Source organism: Spironucleus salmonicida, chromosome 7, assembly GCF_000497125.1.
Source record: "Spironucleus salmonicida strain ATCC 50377 chromosome 7, whole genome shotgun sequence".
In the NCBI taxonomy this organism is placed as follows: Eukaryota; Fornicata; order Diplomonadida; family Hexamitidae; genus Spironucleus; species Spironucleus salmonicida.
Genome location: NC_090602.1, coordinates 891,221 through 906,836, shown reverse-complemented (window position 1 = coordinate 906,836; position 15,616 = coordinate 891,221). Strand labels below are relative to the sequence as shown.

Below are 15,616 nucleotides of genomic sequence, written 5' to 3'. Positions count from 1 at the left end.
GCTGAGTCCGCTCCAAAATGGCGATGATCGGGCAGCTCCAGGACGCAGTGCGCGCGGTGCCCTCCTCCTACTTCACGGCCTCCCCCCGCTTCGGGGAGTACGTGGCCGACTACCTGCAGCTGCAGCTGGCGCTCTACCGCGCCCCCGCGGACCCCGCCGCCCTGGCCGCGCTCCTCCGCCGCCTCCTGCCCTACCAGGCCCCGGGGGCGTACACCGCCGCGCTCTCGGACGCCGCCGCGCAGCTGGAGAGCCTCCACGAGTTCAGGGCGCTCGCCGAGTCCGCCTGCTTCGAGCGCGGGCCCCTTCTCGCCCGCAAGGCACAGCTCGAGGAGTGCGCGTTCCTGGCCGACCGCGAGCTGGACCGACTGCAGCAGCGCACGCAGGTGGCCCCCGCCCCCGAGCTGCTGCTGCTCTGGCGCTGCTTCCTCGGCGGCCTCTTCGTGGCCTCGCTGGCGTCCTTCCGGCGCATGGCGCAGTGATCTCGTTGTTCACTCCAGTAGGCGGAATCCGGCCACGCAGCCCGCCTGCTGCATCACCTCCAGCTCGAAGAGCGCCCACGCCTGGGCCCTGGGGTTCGCCGGGTGCAGCACCACGCCGCCGCAGCGCTGGGTGGCCACGATGCCCGGGATGCGCGCGCAGAGGTGGTCGATGAGGTCCGAGGCCCCCAGGTCCACTGCGATGTCCGAGCAGTCCATTTCTGGTTGCGAACCTTGGTGGGACTTAATTTTGATGCAATGATAAGAGTATTATACGAATGAAACTCATAGAAACTATAGTTATGTTGCATCTGTAAAAGAAGATAACAAAATAATAAACATAAGTATAGAAGATACTAGATTATTTTTAAAAGAATTGAAATGAAAATATTGAATAGTTTGTGATTTGATAAATGATTTCATTTTTTCATAGTGTTTATAGTGGTTAGAGATACCAAGTTAAATAGCACCCCATACTGCTTTATGTTAACTACAATACGATTTAATTTAAATAATACAAGTAAATTTTAAATTTCAAGCAAGAATTATCTTTATATTATATAGTTACAAATAATAAAACGTATTATAATAAATATAAAGTACTTTAATATTTAAATAATATTATAATGCCACTTTTAGTGAAAACTAGCATCGTATACTAATAAATATTTATATATTATTATATAGTATCTTTTTATATTAATATATGAATAAATATTTTATTGGTTAAATTGATTATAATACACTTTTAATTTTTAGTTACGTTTATAAATGGAGTTTGATTCAATTTTTTAAATTCAATAGGCTGCTTATTTAGATGGAGCTCTTGAACCTTATTAGTGTCGTATGGATATTTTACTTAAATTTGAGAAGGTTTTTAAAAAGTATTCATAGGATTTATGCTCTGCTTTAGTATTAGATCTGCATAAATCTTAAAGATAATCAGAATTATCAGAAATTGAGCCAGTTATACATGAATTAAATTACTTCAAGAAAAATCTTAAGTTTTTAATGAAACCATAAAAAGTAAAATAATCTTTGATTTTCAAAAATACTACTTCGCAACTTATACCCAGACCGATTGGTCCATCTTTAATTATTTCACCCTTTAATTATCCAGTAAACTTAGCGTTTGTCCCTTTGATAGGTGCATTTGCAGCAGGATGTCCAGTAACTTTAAAAGGATCCCCATAAACACCAAATATTTTAAAAGTTTTTGAATTAATAGCTAGAGAATTCCCAGATAAATTGTTTTGTTTTTTCATGGACCATACCTAGTTACTTCCCCGCCCATTTAGTTGTGTGTTTTTTACAGGATCAATCCCGGTTGCGAAGATCATTTAAGCTTAATGTGCTTAATATTTAAATCGTTGTGTTCTAGAACTTGGAGGTGTTAATCCAGTGTTTTTAGGAAAATGTAATAAAAAATAAGCGTCATATTAGATATCATTAGGAAAATTTTTTAATGCAGGATAAACTTGCATTGCACCGAACTTTATTTGTGTTACGCCAGATACCGAATCAGTAGTAAATGATATTATTAAAATAGTCGAATAGAAATTTAAAACCAACGAACATATTTGCAAGATTATTAGCAAAGAAAAATATGCATATTTAGAAGATGTCGTGAAAACAAGAAAAATAATATATCAGCATAGTTTCTTAGATAAAGAAAATTTGATCTATCCAATAACTCTAATAGAAGTAGATAAGACTGACGAATTACTCACATAAGAACTGTTCGGTAATGTTCTTCCTATTGTCAAGTTTAAATCATTAAATGACTAAATATAGTGGTATAGAGAAACATTTTATGTTCCAAACTTACAATGTAGACCTTTAGCAGCTTATTTGTTCACTGATATGAAGCAAGAAAAAGAGTATTTTATGAGAAATATCTCTGCAGGAGCATTATCGATTAACCAAGTCCTACTTTATCAGATTTCCCAGCTCCCATTTGGTGGAGTAGGATAGTCAGGTATCGGTAACTACCATGGTATTGAGACTTTTAAAGTATTTTCTCACTACCAACCACTTTTGTGGGTATAAAAGCACAAAATGTTTGGCCTTGGCTACGCAATTAATTCATTTGTGGCAAATTCAACACTTCCACCTATGAGGAAAAATCCCGAATTTTTCATGAAAATAGGGCTTAACTTACCTGGGTTGAGCTTCATGCATAATGTTAAGATAATTTCGTTAGTATTTTTAGTACTTTGGGCGCTTGGAACAACTGCAGGCCTTATTTATTTACTGGTCAAATGATACTAATTCTATTTACTGAAGAGCATGATATATAAATTATATTTTTTGTAAAGTTGGTAATTTCAATTATTAATATTATATCAAATTTATGATTATTTACATTGAGTTTACATAAAAATTATAGAATAACATAATAATACTAGAGTTATTATACATTATAGTATTTATAAATAGCAACCGTACTATAACTCAAAGAGAGTATATATTACCTATATATTTACAAACATAGAATTAGGCATAAAATGATTATGATCAAAATATTGTGTCCGTGATTATGCCTCTAAAAATTATTCTACATTTATCTAACTATTTAACTCTCAAACTTCTTTTGGTACTTAATAATTCATATATCTTTACTTTTTTACACTATTTTATTATTTTCATTTGATTTATATAAATAATATTATATAATATTAAATTATAATTATCCCTTCCTTTTTCTTTCTAAAAATGTCAATTCCAATAGACATCACCATCTACTCCCTTTCACCGCTTTCAACGATCGATTCGCCAGACTACAAGTTTAATTCCAACCAGCAAATAACGCTGGAATCGCACGCATTTGCAACATTATCCTCTCTCCACGACCAAATTATCGAGCGAACGCAGACGGGCTTCCTGCGCTCACAGTTCTTCAGACTCTGCCTCTCACGAAACTTCCAGTTCGCAGACTTCATCGACTCCACCGAAAAGCTGCACCTCCAAATTCCGCGAGTCGAGGAGACGTCAGATATCTTGCAGCTCGTGCTTGTGCGCTACACGAAGGCGCAGGCGCAGCAGCTAAAAATCAAGGTTACCACCGAGGAGCTGTTCCTACTTGACCTCGTCCTGCGCTACAAGCGCAAGTACAACCGCATGCCGAGCCAGCAGCTGGACGATCAGCTGGACGATCAGCTGGACGAGACGCAGCAGAATCAGGCCAAACGGCAAGCTGCGGGGCTCGTTTCGGCCTGCTAGAGCTTCTACAACTCGGCCGAGTCCGCTTTCCGCGAGCTTTCGGGCCTCACGAACATGAGCGTCACCGCGGCGGAGCGCGCAGCGCATCTGGTCTGCGGCGGCGACGTCGGCATGGGCGGGCTGGTGCACCTGTTCCAGAGCAAAATGTGCGAGAAGCTGCTCGGGGGGCAGTTCGGGATGGCCGGCAAAACGCGATTCCACCAGATCGAGGTCCCGCTCCACATGGTGGACCGCGTCCAGCGGCGCATTATCGAGCTCACGATGGCGGACGCGGGAAAATGAGGGTGTTAGGAGCCGGAATAGTCGACTTTGAGGGGGAAATCAGGGACGACAAGGGGCGCGGCTTTCGGGACGTGTGGGCTGGCGATAGCGCGCAGATTGGAGAGTGCGGTAAGCAAATTCCGTGAAGCGATTTGGAGGCTGCGTGTGGCGGCAGTTTCTGGTAAGAAAGCGCTCACAGGAGCTATGAAGGGCGTTAGGAACCTCTGAAAAGTGAGTGCAAGTTACTTCACTGCGCGGGACACTATGGGCTGCATAAATATTTTGCAGCGCCGAATGACTTTGGAGCGGCTCGCTGGACCTCCTGGCAGCGACGCTCCAGACGGCGCGCCTCATCACGGGCCGAAGCAGTCCGAGCCCGCGCTGTCGGGGCAGGGGTTGAGGAAGCTCGGCGCCCTGGCCAGGCTGATGCGGCTGCTGTTGGGAAGGAACATGTCGCGGAGCAGGTCGCTCTGGAGCTGGATGATGTCGATCGCGGGGAAGGGGTCGATGCGGGCCAGCCTGCCGGGGTCCTGGAAGCCCAGCCTCTGCGTGAGCTGTCTCTGCATCTTCTTGTGGTGCTTGTACATTTTGGCAGGTGGCGCAATAGGGCCGAAGGGGCGAATTGTGGCCGCCGGATTAAGCTGTCACTGGCTCTAACTGTATATGTGAGGCAGTTCGGGCCGTGGTCCCGTGTTTGTACTGTGAAAATGGAGTGGGAACCACGGCCTCGCTCACTCGCCCCCCTGCCACGCCGCCTTGCACTCCACGCCGGCCGGGGGCTGCTGGGGCGCCGCGCCGAGCTGGATCAGCCAGCGACCCTTGACGGTCCAGGCGGCCTCCTGCGGGCCCCTGCTCTCCAGGAAAAAGTCCCCCGGCACCTCGTAGCAGAAGACGCCGTCGAACTCGAAGTCCGCCATCTCCTCTGCGCGGATCTGGTCCTGGAACACCGGGATCAGCGCGTTACGGCACGTGCGCGCGCTCGCCGAGTCCTTGGAGCTCACCACCGCGGCCGCGATGAAATCATCCGAGATGAGACGCTTCAGGAGCCGGACCTGTGTGAAGTCGGCGCACAGCACCCCGAAGACTGGCTCCTCGGCGCAGCTCTGGCGCACCTGGATCGCGATCCGCAGCATCTCCTGGTAGGCGGTCTCGAGCCGGAGCTCCAGTGCAGACTCCAGGTGCTGGGAGGGCTTGTAGAACTCCAGGGCTGCATACTGCGCGATTATCTGGTCGATGAAGGTGTCCATTCCGCTTTGCGGACAGGGTCGTCAGCGTATTATAATCGGATATTCCTGGGTGGAACAAGAACAGTAGTTTGGCCGGCAATAATCTTAAAGTATCAATGTAGCAAGCTTCCCCATCATAAACCCCTAAATAAGTATGTACCACATTAATAAACTAACAGGTTTATAATATCACCGATTTCATATTTCTACTAATTTCACTCGTATACTTTTCTTCTAACATTGTTATAGTCCGATAATACATTCCTTTCCACCAAGGTTCGCAACCCGAAATGGACTGCTCGGACATCGCAGTGGACCTGGGGGCCTCGGACCTCATCGACCACCTCTGCGCGCGCATCCCGGGCATCGTGGCCACCCAGCGCTGCGGCGGCGTGGTGCTGCACCCGGCGAACCCCAGGGCCCAGGCGTGGGCGCTCTTCGAGCTGGAGGTGATGCAGCAGGCGGGCTGCGTGGCCGGATTCCGCCTACTGGAGTGAACAACGAGATCACTGCGCCATGCGCCGGAAGGACGCCAGCGAGGCCACGAAGAGGCCGCCGAGGAAGCAGCGCCAGAGCAGCAGCAGCTCGGGGGCGGGGGCCACCTGCGTGCGCTGCTGCAGTCGGTCCAGCTCGCGGTCGGCCAGGAACGCGCACTCCTCGAGCTGTGCCTTGCGGGCGAGAAGGGGCCCGCGCTCGAAGCAGGCGGACTCGGCGAGCGCCCTGAACTCGTGGAGGCTCTCCAGCTGCGCGGCGGCGTCCGAGAGCGCGGCGGTGTACGCCCCCGGGGCCTGGTAGGGCAGGAGGCGGCGGAGGAGCGCGGCCAGGGCGGCGGGGTCCGCGGGGGCGCGGTAGAGCGCCAGCTGCAGCTGCAGGTAGTCGGCCACGTACTCCCCGAAGCGGGGGGAGGCCGTGAAGTAGGAGGAGGGCACCGCGCGCACTGCGTCCTGGAGCTGCCCGATCATCGCCATTTTGGAGCGGACTCAGCTCACTCGTTGTCCTCGCAGTAGTACCGCGCGAGCGAGATCGTGTTGCGCGCCGGCAGGGGCGGGACCACACCGGCCACCCGCATGACCGCGGCGTCGAAGTCGAAGCCCAGCTCGCTCCGGTGGTGCGCGGTGTCGAAGAAGTGCTTGCACACGAACTGGAAGCCCGCGCACAGCCCCGGCTCCAGGTCCAGGCACAGCACCGCCTGCGGCCGGGCCCGGATCGTGAGCAGCAGCTGGCGCGCCTCCAGCTGGACGCGGGGCGGGGGCCGTGCGGCGCCCTTGAGGTTGAGCACGACCCGGGGGAACCGGCCCAGCAGCTCCACCGCCTGCTCAACGGAGGCTAGCGAGCTAGTCAGCTCTTTATTGGATATCTAACATTATAAAATTGTGATTTATTTTAGACTTAGTCAATATGAAAATAAGACGACTATGAAATAACTTATTCTCAAAATTAAATCAATAATTGAATATTTTACAATTATTGGTTGCATAATTTAGTTTAAACAAAATATAATAGGTTTTGTAATTCCTAAAAGAGTCTAAAATTGTAAATGTAAATTTTGAATAAAAATGTATATATGTATTATTAAATTATTTAGTCTAAGTAAAATATTGTAATATTGCCATATATCTATATAAAAATATATATTGTAAAAGTTAGAATTAGAGTAAATGAAAGGATTACCTCCAAATCCAAAAAGGCCAGGGTTTATGTAATAAAAGACTCATTCTATTGAATATATTAAATATAGTGAGAAATCTATTGTATCTTAGAGAAACTCATCATATGATCATCTTTTGCTAACTGCAGTAAGTAATCGTTCTACATTTAAAGAAAAAGATATAACCATAAAGCCATCGTTTAGTAATATGAATTTCTTGATTAATTAATCAAACGAAGCATTATGTTCGTAGTAGTCTGATTCCTACGTATCCCTTATTTCAGATGATTGTATAGATATGAATTTGGAGTGAGATATAATTTGCCAAATACCTTAAGATAGAATAATTTTATTGTAATAACTGCTTCCTTATTACTACAAGATAAAAATTTCAATAAAATTATAAATAAGCATTGATATTATTTTTATTATAATATTATATAAAATTGAATAATAATGTTTAAGTTAATTTTTTAAATTCTAAGATTATAATTTACTAATTCATAATTTTGTTAAATTAAATTTTATACTTAAGAATGTTATAAAAATAACTTTTACTTATGTAATATCAAGATATATCGTTAAACCAATATAGAAAAAGAAACCTTCCATAATATATTTATATTTTAAAACTAATTTTTTATCAGAGGTTTGCTTCTAATTATCTAGTTAATCTCTCCAATACTCATCCAATTTAAATTAGAACCAAAGTTTAAGAATCTTTTTATTCAGATTGACATTTAGCTCACAATAAATCATTTATTATTTACCCGTTCCGCAGATGAAATTTACTGTAATAACCCAATATTAACGGTGTGTTATAACTATGTTAAAACCAGTACCAAATGTGCACTGGAAGAAGACTTCTGATGATTCTATAGAAATTATGACTTTCAAACCATCAACAGATGAAACGGTTAAGTTTTAGTTGGAACTCTTATAAAAGCTTGGCAAAGTAGAAGAAATAATCTGTAAAGGACAGAAATAGCGTTGTCTGTAAAAGAGCGTATTATACTTTACCTAAAATCCAGTTTTATTATAGTGATTCATATTATCATAATAATTTATGAGTAATAATTTTTAAATTAAACATCAAGCAATAACTTTGAATGACAATCTTAATACAAATTTTAATTCAATAAGATTTTCAATAATAATTTATCGACAGTTGATGCTAGTTTAATAAGTAATACTATTCAGAAAAATTAATAAAAATAATTACCAATTATTGTAAAGAATATACATTTTTTCGAAAAATCATAAATCATATTTCAAAAATAAAAACAAATTAAAATTATTAATTACTAATTACTATATATTTCATTAAATATATTATCCCATTCCTTATTGCAATGAAAAAGTCAAGAGATTTTTCCTTATAGTCAGTTTTAGACGAAATAAATCGCACGAAAGAGCACTATAATAATCTGGAAAAATAAGCTGCTAAAATACATAAAAGAGAGGATTTTTTCACATTCAGTTCGAAAAAAATTATAATGTCTCCAAATGATACTTTAAAAAAATAGGTGCATGATATTGAGGCAAAAAATAATAACATATAATTACCATCAGAGTTTCTTAGTTTAAAATCGCATGATCTTTCTAGTGTAAAATGGCATCTTCCGGCATTTTCTCCTGGAGGGGATGGCGTAATTAAAGATAATAAAGATAAAGTTGATCTTTATAGAGAGTTACTATTAAATCAGCTGCCAAACGTCAAGCTTCAACGATCCCGAAGAAGTAGCAGTATCGTTACGAGAGGAAGCATCTGGTGAGTTACTTTTATTTCCACTAATTCCGGTCCAAACGAGTAAATGCATATCGTAAATCTCGAATACTTAAAGTTTCGAAAATCAATATTCCCTCATTATTCAATGATTAGACTAATTCTCAAATTAAATACTACTGTATACAATTTATTATTATGGCTAATACCTTATAGTTTTCCCTCTAAAATGAATTGTATACTACAATAATTATACCAAATTATATAATATTCAGGTATACACTTTACGAATAAATATACTTAAAAACTCGTAGTATATATTTTATCTTAATATTCTATATGATCCGGAAACTCTACCATCCAAAATGGGTGCCGATACTTTTAGCTCCAGCACTTAGATTGAACCGATGTATCTTAGTTAATTTAATGCCAGCGAGGATATATTCACGCCGACATCGCTCCCCGCGCAAAGAGCGACGAAGCGTATCCGGGTCCGCTACCAGCTCTTGAAGTGGTTCACAGACGACCCTATGGCCGCGACGCAGCAGGACCCACCTCGTTGCACGCCCCGGGAGGCACCGGCGGACAAGCTGTCCCGGGGCGTGCGGCTGCAGGACATCGCGAACGCGTCGTACGCCTCGGAGTTTTGACGGCCCGGAGTGAAAAATAACGTCACTTGAGCCCGCTGATGTTGAGGAAGCCGGCGTAGTTCTCGCAGAAGTACACCTCCTCCTGGTTATCGGCCAGGAAGGCCACGAAGCTGCGGTCGAACTGGAAGGGGGCGACGCCGAGGCCGTTGCGCTCGCAGAACATCGCGAAGGTCGCGAAGAGCACGGACACGAGGTTGCCGGGCGTGGACTTGGAGGAGCGGAAGAGCGCGAGGTTGGCGGCGTCGAAGTGGTGGTTGAGCAGCTTCTGGCTCAGGCCCTCGACGCGCTTCGCGAGGGTGAGCAGGTGCTTCTTGAGGGACAGGAAGGGGTACGCGTAGATGCCCAGCACGGCGTAGACCTCGGTCGTGAGCTCGTCGTCCTTGGAGGCGAAGATCTGGTGGAAGAGCGCGAAGAGCTCCTCGGACCCCGCCGCCTGCCGCTGGGGCTTCAGAATGATGTTGCGGACCTGGAACTCGTCGAAGTCGGGGATCTCGGCGTTGAGGTGGCAGAAGACCACGTCGTCGGGGGCCAGGACCTGGCTGAAGTGGTTGAGGTGCTGGTGCAGCGAGAAGTCCAGTCTCTGCTCGATCGGCCGCTGCACGGGCAGGCCCCCATAGTCCAGCTCGGCCATCTTCAGCTCCATCGGGGTCGTGCGGCGCGCGTTGTGGAAGAAGGGCAGCGGGGGCGGGAGGGTCACCACGTCGCACAGGCGGGCCCCGTAGTCGGCCGGGAAGTACTCCAGGTGGGCCTGCTTGGGCGGAGGCTCCAGCTTCTTAGCGATGAACTGCTCGTCGTCGCAGTCATTCTCGCTGCTGGTCTCGCTCTTGGAGCCCCGCCGCATCTTGCGCAGCTGCTTGAAGTCATCCTCCGAGCTGAAGATGGTCGTCACGAACTTGTAGCACGGGATCACCGGGGCGAGGCGGTACAGCAGGGAGCACGCCGGCTCCACGTCGTTCAGCAGGAGCCCGCCGTCGGTGATCTGCTGGGCGTCGTAGAGCACGCGCGTCTTCGCCGGGAAGGCCCCGTTGGCCAGACTGCAGTTCAGATCGACGGGCGTGGTGTACTTGATGTTGATGGAGCCGCTGAGGCCGCCGTTGTAGCCCGCCCCGATGCCGCCGCAGAAGGCGCACTTGAGCTGGCCGCACTTGCAGCCCTGGGCGTTGTCGTTGACCGTGTTCTGGAGGTTGATGTAGGGCTGGTGGCCGTAGAAGATCCGCTGGGACACCTGGGCGGGCACCGTGTCGCATATGCGGCCGCGGGTCTGCTGCTCGAGGTGGGCCTTGACGTCGCTGCCGAACACGCTGCAGCCGGTGTTCAGCTGCACGTTGTACGAGTAGGGGATGTTGTGCTGGAACCGCGTGCCGCAGACCGCGGACTGGCGCGTGAGGTCCGAGGTCTTCTCCAGGATGAGGAGCGAGAACTCGAGGCGCGTGAGGATGATGTGCAGCAGCTTCAGCGAGAAGAACTGCTCGTTGTCCAGGAAGGCCGTCTTGAGGTGGGCCTGCTCGCAGAGGAGCGGGGCGAAGAAGTCGTCGAACACGGCCTTCTTGACAGACTCCAGCTGGAAGGCCGCTATCTCGACCTGGAACACCGCCTTCTGGCTCGCGAGTTGCTCGAAGAGGAGGGCCTGCTGGGCGGCCTTCTGCCCAACGATGAAAGCGCGGTAGGCCGCGTACGAGACGCCGGGCGCCATCATGCTGGCGATGCTGGCCGCGTCGAACTTCTCGTTGAACAGCACGGTGCGGAGCATGAAGAGGCTGCGGACGGTGACACTGGGGAGCGAGAGCGGGCGATACCGCGTGTAGACGTTGTCCAGGTTCTTGATGTCGCTGCCGGCGAAGGCACTGCTGATGTACATGTTGCTCTCGAGCAGCTTCTCGAGCTGACCGCGGTAGAAGAGCCCCATCTCGCCGGAGTCGAAGCTGACCTGTTTGAGGCAGTCGAAAAGGCTCTTCTCGTCGGCCTCCGAGTACAGCTGCTTCGCGGCGTCGTTAATCTGGAAGGACGGCGTCTTCTGGAGGTCGGACAGGAAGGCCTCGAGGTAGAAGTTATCCTCCTCCTCGGCCGCGTCCGGCACTGGAGGCTGGCCCAAGGGCTGGAAATCGAGGGCGTGCGCGATTAGGTCCGTAAGCACGCAGACGTTGGCCGCGGGAAACTGGCCGAATATGGTCTTCTAGGAGGCGCTGAGCTCTGCCTTCTGCAGCAGGGCCTGCTTGTAGTCGTTGCTGTAGGGGTCGAACTGCTGGGTGCACTGGGCACCGATGCGCCGGGTGAGCTGCATGAGCTGCTTGGCACTCTCGGGCGAGTGGCGGTAGTGGCGGAGCAGCTCGTGCTGGAGGTCCTCGAAGGTCATCTTGAACTTCCAGTTGAAGGCGCTGGGCGGCACGAAGGCCTGCAGCTTGCGGAGGCGGTGCTCGTAGCAGATGTCGGGCTTGAGCTTGAAGCGCCGGGAGTACACGGCCTCGAAGATCTTGGGCAGGCTGACGTCGTTGAAGCAGTCGAGCTGGTTCGGGTTCACACACCCCTGCATGTCATGCCGCCTGCGCTCGAAGTCGGCCTGGAAGACCTTGTTTTGCATGAACTTCTTATCGAATCCCGCTAGGCAGATCGTGGCGTGGTCGATGGACTTGTAGTAGGACTCCGGGTAGAGCAGGCGCCACGCTATGGCAGCGCGCTGCTCGGCGCAGCTGTTGAGGAAGACCTGCTTCTGGAGGGTGCGCACGATGATGGGGATCGTGATGACGGGGCAGCGCGCCATCTCGGTGAGGATCTTGCCCGAGCCGTAGACCTGTGTCAGGTGCAGCTGGAGGACCTGCGGCATGCTGGGCAGCTGGAACTGGCTGCTCGCCAGCGACACCGGCGCGTAGGTGGGGTGCTCGACCCAGGGGGGCGCCGCCGCCTCGGTATCCGCGGCCGCGTACTGCCGGGCGACGGCCAGGACCTCGCGGTCGAACTCCTCGGAGAAGGCGTCGCTCGGGGCCCGCGGGTCGTCGTCCTCGTAGGTCTTGTACTCGCCCTGGTAGAAGTAGTTGTTCATGCGCTCCTGGCGCTGGTCGAAGTTCTGGCGGTAGCGCAGGTGCTGGGCGCCCATCAAGGAGGCCAGCGCCACGTTCTCGTGGAGCGCGAGCCGCAGGAACTTGATCAGCGAGGGCGTGTAGACGCACATCCAGGCGACCAGGAGCTTGAGGACCTGGTTGGTGCGCAGGTTGAAGAGGCCGAAGCACAGCTGCTCCTCCTCGATATGGCACACGCGGGCCTCGGCGCCGGTGGGCGTGGAGAACTTGAGGTACTGAGACTTGATGGTGCTGAGGGCCGTCTTGCGCGTGAAGTTGTCCTCCAGGTCGGTGTCGAGCACGACGTCGTTCGCCACGTGCTGCGCCTCCGAGCCGAAGGGAATCGTGAAGTAGCGCCCGCGGTTGAGCACGGAGTTCGCCAGCTGGCGGGTCTCGTTGAAGTTCTGCGGGGTGCGGTAGGGCTCGTGCTGGAAGACGCCGGTGTCGAAGAGCTCCGGGTGCTGCTTCTGGTGCATCTTGAACATGTCGTCGGGGAGGATCTTGTAGTTCTGCGTCACCGTCTTGAGCTTGATGATGTTCTGGTCCTTCTTCAGGACCGAGAAGTCGACCTCCGGCTCGTAGTCGTCGTCGGTCACGATGGGCGGGAACTGGAACGGCTCCTTGTCGACGATGTCGAGCTGCTGGATGTGCTTGATCTCCTCGGTGCTGGCGAGGTTGCTGAGCACGAGGCTCTCCGGCTCAGGGGCTAAGAGCGTGGACAGCGGGTAGTTGGGGCCGCCGTTGCAAGGGAGCACCAGGTAGTCCATCCCGAAGCTCGCGGTGACCAGCTCCGCCACTATGTCCTCCGCGCTCTGCTCGTCGAACTGGTGGCGCTCGATGACGTTCGCGGTGGTGGCGGCGTTGCGGAGCACCTCGCAGCAGCCGCTGAACTTGGAGCCCTCCCGCTGGCGGAGGTGGGTGATGTTGACCCCGCGCGGCGAGAAGTAGCCCGCGAAGAGCAGCCCCATCTCGAAGCGCATGCGGCGGTGGTAGTTGTCGAAGCTGCCGCGGGTGATCAGCTCGGCCGCCTAGAGCACCTGCAGGTCATAGTTCAGCTGGGCCGCCGGGGCGAGCAGCGCGTTCCTATTCTGGACGAAGACGCCGGCCTTGAGGGTCGCGGTGCGGTAGTTGAAGATGTCCGGGCACAGCAGCAGCCCGCGGAACTCGTTCACGACGTCCAGGTCCAGCTCCCCGCCGCACCTCCCGGTGCAGTACACGCCCAGGTAGTCGCAGGTGCAGTGGTGGCAGGACTCCCCGCACTCGAGAAGGTGCCGCTGGTCGCCCCGCACGCCGAAGTTGGTGTCGATGCGCGCCTCGATGAAGTTCAGCACCTCGAGCCGCTGGGAGTCGAACGCCGGGACAGCGACGTCGATGAGCCGGTGCAGGGACTGGGCGGTGGCGGCGGACTCCATCTGGGCGCCAAAGAACATCCGGAAGGCGGCGAGGAAGTGGGAGCAGGGGCTGCGCTGGATGGCGAGCTGGAGGCCGAAGCCGCACTTCTGGTTGTACTCCTGGAAGCTGAAGCTGGGGTAGCCGAGGTGGAGGTTGGCGCTGAGGCAGATCATCAGCTGGAAGAAGCTGTCCAGGTCGAACACGGTGAGCTTGCTCAGCTTCCCCGCCTTGACGAGCTGGAGGATGTGGTACGAGGCGTCCACCCTGCTCGCCAGCTTGGGGGCGGTGAGGAGGTGGCGCCCCTGGGACGGCTCCTCACTCTGGGACGGCTGCGGCGCCGCGGCAGACGGCTGGGTGCTGGCCTTCTTGGGGCGCTGCTTGAGCTGGATCTGGTCGCTGATGTGCTGGTAGAGCGTCTTGAAATGCGCGGTGTGGACCTGGGCGCTCGCCCCAGCCTCGTACATGTCGCGGGGGACCTTGACGAAGCTGAAGCCGTTCTGGTGCTGGACCTTGACCTCCACCTGGTCGCCGACGGCCTTGACGTCGCCCTTGATGATCTTGATGCCGCTGAACTTGTTGATCGAGGCCTCATAGGCCTTGCGCTGGACCGCGAACACCTCGGTGTAGAGCTCCTGGATGAGGCCGCCGCGCTTCTGCAGGCACTGCTGGTAGTAGGCCTCCACGCGCTGGATGATGTGCACGATGGCGCCCACTTCGTCGTCCACGGGGTAGCACGCCGGCCAGCCGAAGTTGTCGCCGCGGGGGTCGAGGATGCCGTTCTTCTGCATAAGCTGGAAGTAGTAGATGGCCTCGAGCTGGCCGAAGAAGATCATCGTGAAGCAGAACTGCAGCAGCTCCTGGTTGATGCTGCCGTTCTCGTACTCCTGCATGATGTTCTTGAAGCGGTACAGGTTGGGGCCGTCCTTCACCAGCCCCAGGAACTTCTTGCTGACCTCCACCTTGAACTCGTCGGTGAAGCGGGACTGGTTCGACAGCCCGAATTGTGCGGCCACCTGCTCGTACTCCTCCTGGTCGAAGGCGGAGGACACCTGGGAGATCTTGCAGGCCCGCGGGTGCTGGGGGCCCGCCGTGCGGAAGCCACGACAAGCGGCGCGGGCGTAGCTGGTGCAGAAGCGCACCGGGTGGGCCGTGGGCTGCGGGGGGAAGCCGCGGTAGAGGAGGCGCTGCACGTTGTCGTCCAGGAGGCGCGCGTCCGGGGGCGAGAGCTGCAGGCGCTTCGTCGCGCCGCTGCACTGCATGGCCGGCGCGTTGAGGAAGTCCTGGTAGGGCGCGAAGTGCAGCTCCGCCGGCAGCACCTCGTTGAGGGCGGGGAGCAGCTGGGGCGAGGCGTAGAACTGGGCGTAGAGCCCCAGCAGGCGGTCCTCCGCGGCCTCGGCCTCCAGGGCGCGGCTGGCAGCGTCTACCGCCTCGGGGGTCAGGTAGGCCGGGATCTGCATGCGGTCCGCCGAGGGCTCCACGCGCTGCAGGCCGAACGACTCGAGCAGGGCGCGCGAGGTGGGGGACAGCGGCGGGGACGGCACGCGGGGCGTCTTCTGCTTCCGCGGCATGACGATCTCGACCTGGTGGGCCTGGAAGATGTTGTTGAGGAACACAGCCGGTACGATAACGTCCTTGGGCATTTTGGAGTGGGGGCGCGAAGCGGGAAGGCCGCCCGATATGTTCGCCAACGCCCGAAGGCGGCGAGTGGCGCGGTCGGGTTTACATCCAGTATCTATCAGACAATTCTTCTCTAACGATACGCAGTAGTGTAACAAATACGCTGATCAAATACCGATCAAGAGACCAGTGATATTTGTTTAGAACAAACTCCATGGAACAAGCGTATAACACTGTTACCTGTTCGACACTACCATCCTATTGATCAGGGTAATGAGGTATCGCTCATTCCTGGCATTGCTTGATAGCGGCGTGACCAAAAATATATCACCTAGATCATCATAC

The 15,616-nt window shown here is 52.0% G+C and overlaps 11 protein-coding genes across 11 annotated transcripts; 7 read left to right on the top strand and 4 right to left on the bottom strand. All coding sequences in view use genetic code 6, as the record gives it.

Annotated features, from left to right (window-relative positions):
- Nucleotides 1–17: 17 nt before the first annotated feature.
- Nucleotides 18–479, top strand: SS50377_27312 (uncharacterized protein; the record flags this gene model as incomplete). The annotated part of the gene is made up of 1 exon (XM_067911104.1): nt 18–479. The coding sequence occupies one exon, from the start codon at nt 18–20 to the stop codon at nt 477–479; it is 462 nt and encodes a 153-aa protein (XP_067761791.1).
- Nucleotides 480–488: 9 nt separating this feature from the next.
- Nucleotides 489–695, bottom strand: SS50377_27311 (uncharacterized protein; the record flags this gene model as incomplete). Its single annotated transcript, XM_067911103.1, has 1 exon — nt 489–695. The coding sequence occupies one exon, from the start codon at nt 693–695 to the stop codon at nt 489–491; it is 207 nt and encodes a 68-aa protein (XP_067761790.1).
- A 552-nt stretch (nt 696–1,247) lies between these two features.
- On the top strand, nt 1,248–2,741 carry SS50377_27310 (Aldehyde dehydrogenase; the record flags this gene model as incomplete). Its single annotated transcript, XM_067911102.1, has 1 exon — nt 1,248–2,741. One exon carries the CDS (start codon nt 1,248–1,250, stop codon nt 2,739–2,741), a length of 1,494 nt encoding a protein of 497 aa, XP_067761789.1.
- Nucleotides 2,742–3,191: 450 nt separating this feature from the next.
- SS50377_27309 (uncharacterized protein) lies at nt 3,192–3,980 on the top strand (the record flags this gene model as incomplete). The annotated part of the gene is made up of 1 exon (XM_067911101.1): nt 3,192–3,980. One exon carries the CDS (start codon nt 3,192–3,194, stop codon nt 3,978–3,980), a length of 789 nt encoding a protein of 262 aa, XP_067761788.1.
- A 710-nt stretch (nt 3,981–4,690) lies between these two features.
- On the bottom strand, nt 4,691–5,206 carry SS50377_27308 (uncharacterized protein; the record flags this gene model as incomplete). Its single annotated transcript, XM_067911100.1, has 1 exon — nt 4,691–5,206. One exon carries the CDS (start codon nt 5,204–5,206, stop codon nt 4,691–4,693), a length of 516 nt encoding a protein of 171 aa, XP_067761787.1.
- Nucleotides 5,207–5,475: 269 nt separating this feature from the next.
- Nucleotides 5,476–5,682, top strand: SS50377_27307 (uncharacterized protein; the record flags this gene model as incomplete). Its single annotated transcript, XM_067911099.1, has 1 exon — nt 5,476–5,682. One exon carries the CDS (start codon nt 5,476–5,478, stop codon nt 5,680–5,682), a length of 207 nt encoding a protein of 68 aa, XP_067761786.1.
- Nucleotides 5,683–5,691: 9 nt separating this feature from the next.
- SS50377_27306 (uncharacterized protein) lies at nt 5,692–6,153 on the bottom strand (the record flags this gene model as incomplete). The annotated part of the gene is made up of 1 exon (XM_067911098.1): nt 5,692–6,153. The coding sequence occupies one exon, from the start codon at nt 6,151–6,153 to the stop codon at nt 5,692–5,694; it is 462 nt and encodes a 153-aa protein (XP_067761785.1).
- Nucleotides 6,154–6,741: 588 nt separating this feature from the next.
- Nucleotides 6,742–7,146, top strand: SS50377_27305 (uncharacterized protein; the record flags this gene model as incomplete). The annotated part of the gene is made up of 1 exon (XM_067911097.1): nt 6,742–7,146. One exon carries the CDS (start codon nt 6,742–6,744, stop codon nt 7,144–7,146), a length of 405 nt encoding a protein of 134 aa, XP_067761784.1.
- A 1,193-nt stretch (nt 7,147–8,339) lies between these two features.
- Nucleotides 8,340–8,711, top strand: SS50377_27304 (uncharacterized protein; the record flags this gene model as incomplete). Its single annotated transcript, XM_067911096.1, has 1 exon — nt 8,340–8,711. The coding sequence occupies one exon, from the start codon at nt 8,340–8,342 to the stop codon at nt 8,709–8,711; it is 372 nt and encodes a 123-aa protein (XP_067761783.1).
- Nucleotides 8,712–8,924: 213 nt separating this feature from the next.
- SS50377_27303 (uncharacterized protein) lies at nt 8,925–9,209 on the top strand (the record flags this gene model as incomplete). The annotated part of the gene is made up of 1 exon (XM_067911095.1): nt 8,925–9,209. One exon carries the CDS (start codon nt 8,925–8,927, stop codon nt 9,207–9,209), a length of 285 nt encoding a protein of 94 aa, XP_067761782.1.
- A 22-nt stretch (nt 9,210–9,231) lies between these two features.
- Nucleotides 9,232–15,294, bottom strand: SS50377_27302 (uncharacterized protein; the record flags this gene model as incomplete). The annotated part of the gene is made up of 1 exon (XM_067911094.1): nt 9,232–15,294. One exon carries the CDS (start codon nt 15,292–15,294, stop codon nt 9,232–9,234), a length of 6,063 nt encoding a protein of 2,020 aa, XP_067761781.1.
- Nucleotides 15,295–15,616: the final 322 nt, after the last annotated feature.